Raw genomic sequence first — 5,000 nt, 5'->3', positions numbered from 1 at the left:
TCCTTCCCATGCAGTAAATAATTAAGTACTTCTAATGTCTTGTCTCTATTTGTGTAACAAGTGTATGAGAAGCAAATCATTATAATGACTTTTATTGTTAATTAAAAGCTTAGGTATACTGTAAAGGTAAAGTATTCGAAACACACTGACTCTCGGTTTATTTATTGGAACAATCACCAAAGCAATTCAATCGAATTTATGTGTTTTAAATTACCCACATTTTAAGACCAATTTATCATTCATATTTCTAGTATGATCTATTACATCCAACTTTTTAGAGACTTAACATACAGAAATACCACCACTTTCTAAGACTGCAACACCAAGAACACCACACATACACACACACACACACACACACACACACACACATATATATATATATATATACACACACACACATAAACAAATATACATATATATATAAGTGTGTGTATGTATGTATGTGGCTATGTGTGTATGTGTGTGTGTGTGAATATGTGTGTGATTGTGTGTGTGTGTGTGATTATCTGTGTGATTGTGTGTGTGTGTGTGTGTGTGTGATTATGTGTGTGATTGTGTGTGTGTGTGTGTGTGATTATGCGTGTGGTTGTGTGTGTGTGTGTTTGCTTCAAATCAATGGAGCCATTTCGGCAGGAAACTTCTCCCTGCTTCCGCCTCGTAGAAGAGAATGTGCGCCTCCTGGCTCTGCGGTGATTGGACGGGCACCACCTGCTCGTCGCTGAACCTGGACCATCTGTCTTCATTGCTGCAGATGGCGGTGTAGTGGCCGCCGGTCATGGAGCCGCGATGGCAGGCCACGGAGCGCAGCTGGTAGTTGGGAGCGTCGCTGAAGAGACCGCGGGAGGTGGGGAGAGGGGAACAGTAGATTAAGGGTGTGGGGAAAAGGGAGGGAGGGTAGGGTGAGAGAGCCCAGGAGTTTGGAGGAGAAGGATTGTAGGATAAGAGGGAAAGGAGGAATTCGATCAAACGTGCAAGAAGGCAAAGGATACACGAGAGAATAAAAGGTGAAAAGAAAAAGGGTGAGAAGGGTATTAGTGACGTCTGAGAGACCCCAGAATGGACGGGCAAACGTCTCTCTGCACTGAAGACATTGGTACTCATCAAACGTTAGCTTGGTGAAAATAATAATATAACAATAACACACTGATTACATATTCTTAATTACCTGCGGGATGCCTTGACCATATAATTCTTCATATTTGTGACTTTAAGTGGATAGTATACTGGTGTTTTGTGGACGCTTTTGCTGTTCGGCGAATACCTGGAGTGAAAAAAGACGAAGCGTTTGAGTTCAAAGATATGTATGCAAAACGAACTAAAAACCTGCATGACAGAAGAGGTAGTAGAAAAATCTTTAACCTCCAACCACAAGACAAGCACGGGCGTCAGATCTGACTACATCGACGATACACTATATATATTTTTTATATATATGTATGTTAATATATATATATATGTGTGTGTGTGTGTGTGTGCATTTATACTCGCAAAGGTATACTTTACACACACACATATAGTAGATGCATATATATATATATATATATATATATATATATATATATATATATATATATATATGTATGTATATAAATGTGTATGTGTGTGTGTATCTATCTATCTATATATACATATATAAATATATATATATATATATATATATATATATATACATATATCAATTTCACAGATATATGTGAATATTTCTTTTTGCTGACGAAAATTACTTAGATAATTGCCTAATTAGTAAAGTCAGTCAGTCTCTTCATCAGAATAAGGATTAGTATAGGACAAAAGGTTTTTCATACACGGATTGAGTAGCTAGTTTGCGAGAGTAAGACATGTATAACTCTCACGCTAAAATAATTTATAGAAAGTCAAAACTAGAAAAGTCATGCGGTGTGGTTTGAAGTGCTCACCTTGGACATTGATAAGATAATTCTAGATTAGAGATCAGACTTCTTCCTCTATCCTTATCCTTCCTCCTGAAAAACGTCTTATTTTACAAGTGTGAGAATGAATCTAGCAATCATAAACTTCTGCCCCTACATTGCACTGAAAAGAGGAAGGAAGCAGAAAACGAGAGACGGTTTGACGGTCTTCCGTTTCTGTAAATTCAACTTACAATGTACAGCCTATCCCTTCTGCACATAATCAGACAGTCCTTTCAGCATCAACATACAATGAAATGCGATGCAACCACATTGCCAATACAGAGCCAAGGGAGCTTTTAAAAAATCTGTAAAAATATGTCTTTCCCAAGTATGTTACTCACAATAGAAATTGCATTTTACAGAAACATAACACTAATTTTTCATTCGTTTCAGTATATGATTCATTGCCCTCATCGGTCATATTTTCTTCCTAGACGGCAATCAAATACCTACTTCAAATGAAAATACGAGTAGCTGTTATTACAATCATAGAGGAGGCTAACAGCTACTACAACAAACATATATATGGGAAGGGTAAATTAAAAACTATACATGGAAATACACACTGGCTATTTTGAGACACTGAGTAGCATACATGAAGAAAAAAAAGCAAAATTCCCATCGACAAAGAGAGATTATAAAATGGTGACTAATAAAATTATTTTGGTGGTCCCCTAAACGTTCATTACGTGTGCAATCTTAAACTTCTATTTGGTGGGAAAGATTTTACAACAAAGTAATTACATTTTCTAAATAAAACATTTGTAAGATATGCAAACCAAATCAAAATGTCTAATAAAAAATAATTTTGCAGGTTCAATTTGCGTGTAATACATCTAATATCAGAATGTTTTTTTGAAAATGCACATGGTCTGTAGCCACTAGATGGCAGAAAACTGCTGAATATCCTTGTATATCATTCACTCACACACAAACACTCGCACGCGCACGCACACTCACATATATATATACACATATCTATGTATATATAAATACATATATGTAGATATGTATATATATGTATATGTATATATATATATGTATATATATATATTTATATATATATATATATATACTCCCCCCCCCCCCTACATATATATGTGAATGGTAAAATACGCTTCCGTGTTGATAATATGGTAGAAAAACCCACAATGCAAAACTAGATTTATTGAAAACGAGACTACAGTTTCGAAATTCTCCCGGATTCCATCTTCATGTCTGAAGAGGAAAGGGAGAGGAGGGGTGTAAAAGAAGAGGCAACGCGGTAACATATTTTACTCCTTCTTTGTGGGTCCTCATCACATAGACTCGGGTTTTATGATGTGTACCTCATCTTGATATTCATATCGTTACATACTTCACAGAAGCGATCCTTCTCAACAAAACATACCAACTGTTTTCAATAAATGTAGTTTGCATTGTGGGTTTCTCTACCATATATACATATATATATATATACACACATATGTGTGTGTATGTATATATATGTGTATGTGTATATATGTATAAATATATATATATATATATATATATATATATATATTATATGCATTCTTAATGGGCATATGTAACACACACACACGCACACACAAACACACACATACGCCCATTAATAATGCGGATAATATATATACATATATATATATATATATATATATATATATATATATAAACACACATATATCCCAATGCCGCCGGGGAAAATTAACAGAAAATGGGGAAAAGGTTGTGCCTATTTTCTATATTTTTTGTGAAATGTCTGCCCATAGATGGCTCTGCTAGTGCTTAGCCACAAAGTAGTCAATTAGTAGACCTTGTGACCGTACCTGATTTGAATTGGCGGAAAACGTATTTTTTACTAGTGCTATGAATATCGATAGTGTTATTTTTATTATAAACATTATAATTATTATAACGTTTTTTTTTAAATATTAGTAACAGCAAAATAAGATAACGTAAAATATTTCGTAAATCAAAGAAAAGGGTGAACGGGCGAGACAGGCAGTACTCATAACTGGCTCATTGGTGACTTAGTACAAGTATAGCCATCTATGTACTAAAGCAATCAAACAAGTACTAACAGTGGGCATAGCACGTGTCTACCCGTCGTAACCGTCGGCAAGGGGATATACACACACATCTACATTTGTATATGTATATATATTATATATTCAGTATCGTTGATATACATATATATATCCCAATGCCTCAGAGGAAAATTAATAAAAAATACTGTGTTCATTTTTTATATTTTTTTATGAAATGTCTCTGCACTGTGTATAACAATCCTCCCTGACCTGGCCTCGAACCCAAGTCACTCCGGGTATGAGACCGGAGGGCCAGTGTGTGTGTAAAACCTCGCTATCATTACTCATGTATGAGTAGATAGGTAATGTCAATGGAAGCTAGTTAGATCCTAGTTGCACACTCCTCTTAGTGGTTCGTGTGGCATGGTTGGTTTATTACTGGCCCTCAGGTCTCATACCCGGAGTTACCTAGGTTCGAGGCCAGGTCAGGGAGGATTGTTATCAAAATCGGTATTGCATTATTCCATCTTTCATGGATGGCTGTGCTAGTGCTTAGCCACAATGAAGTCAATTAGTAGATCTTGTGACCTTACCTGTTTTGAATTGGCGGGAAAAATGTATTTTATAATTGGTGCTATAAATATCGGTGGTGTTATTTTTATTATGAACATTATAATCACTATAATGTTATAAACATTAGTAACAGCAAAATAAGATAACGTAAAATATTTTCGTAAATCAAAGAAAAGGGTAAACGAGCGAGTGAGGCAGTACTCGTAACTGGCTCATTGGTGACTTATTACAAGAGTAGCCATCCATTTACAAAAAAACAATTAAACAAGTAACTCACAGTGGGCATGGCACGTACGTACGCGTCAAGCCTGTCGGCATTGGGATATATATGTATACATATATATATTCAGTTTATTAATATCTCTAATATATTTTAACATATCTATCTATCTAAATAAAGTATATATATATAATATATTAAGTGTTCTTCATATATATATATATATATACATATACATATATACAT

At 35.0% G+C, this 5,000-nt stretch overlaps 1 protein-coding gene across 3 annotated transcripts in view; it reads right to left on the bottom strand.

The window, feature by feature from the left end:
- Window positions 1-490: 490 nt before the first annotated feature.
- Window positions 491-5,000, bottom strand: part of LOC125034155 (ankyrin-3-like) — a 47,121-nt gene continuing 42,611 nt past the window's right edge. For all 3 annotated transcript variants that reach the window (XM_047625827.1, XM_047625828.1, XM_047625829.1), the window contains 2 exons: window positions 1,169-1,264; window positions 491-829 (listed from right to left, as the gene is read on the bottom strand). In XM_047625827.1, coding sequence (XP_047481783.1) covers window positions 616-829; window positions 1,169-1,264 — 310 coding nt within the window. In that variant the 3' untranslated portion in view covers window positions 491-615. The remainder of the gene's footprint in view (window positions 830-1,168; window positions 1,265-5,000) is intronic.

The sequence above is a fragment of the Penaeus chinensis genome, chromosome 17 (assembly GCF_019202785.1).
Source record: "Penaeus chinensis breed Huanghai No. 1 chromosome 17, ASM1920278v2, whole genome shotgun sequence".
NCBI lineage: Eukaryota > Metazoa > Arthropoda > Malacostraca > Decapoda > Penaeidae > Penaeus > Penaeus chinensis.
Note: the sequence above shows the minus strand (reverse complement) of the source record. Positions and strands in the feature narration are given on the sequence as shown.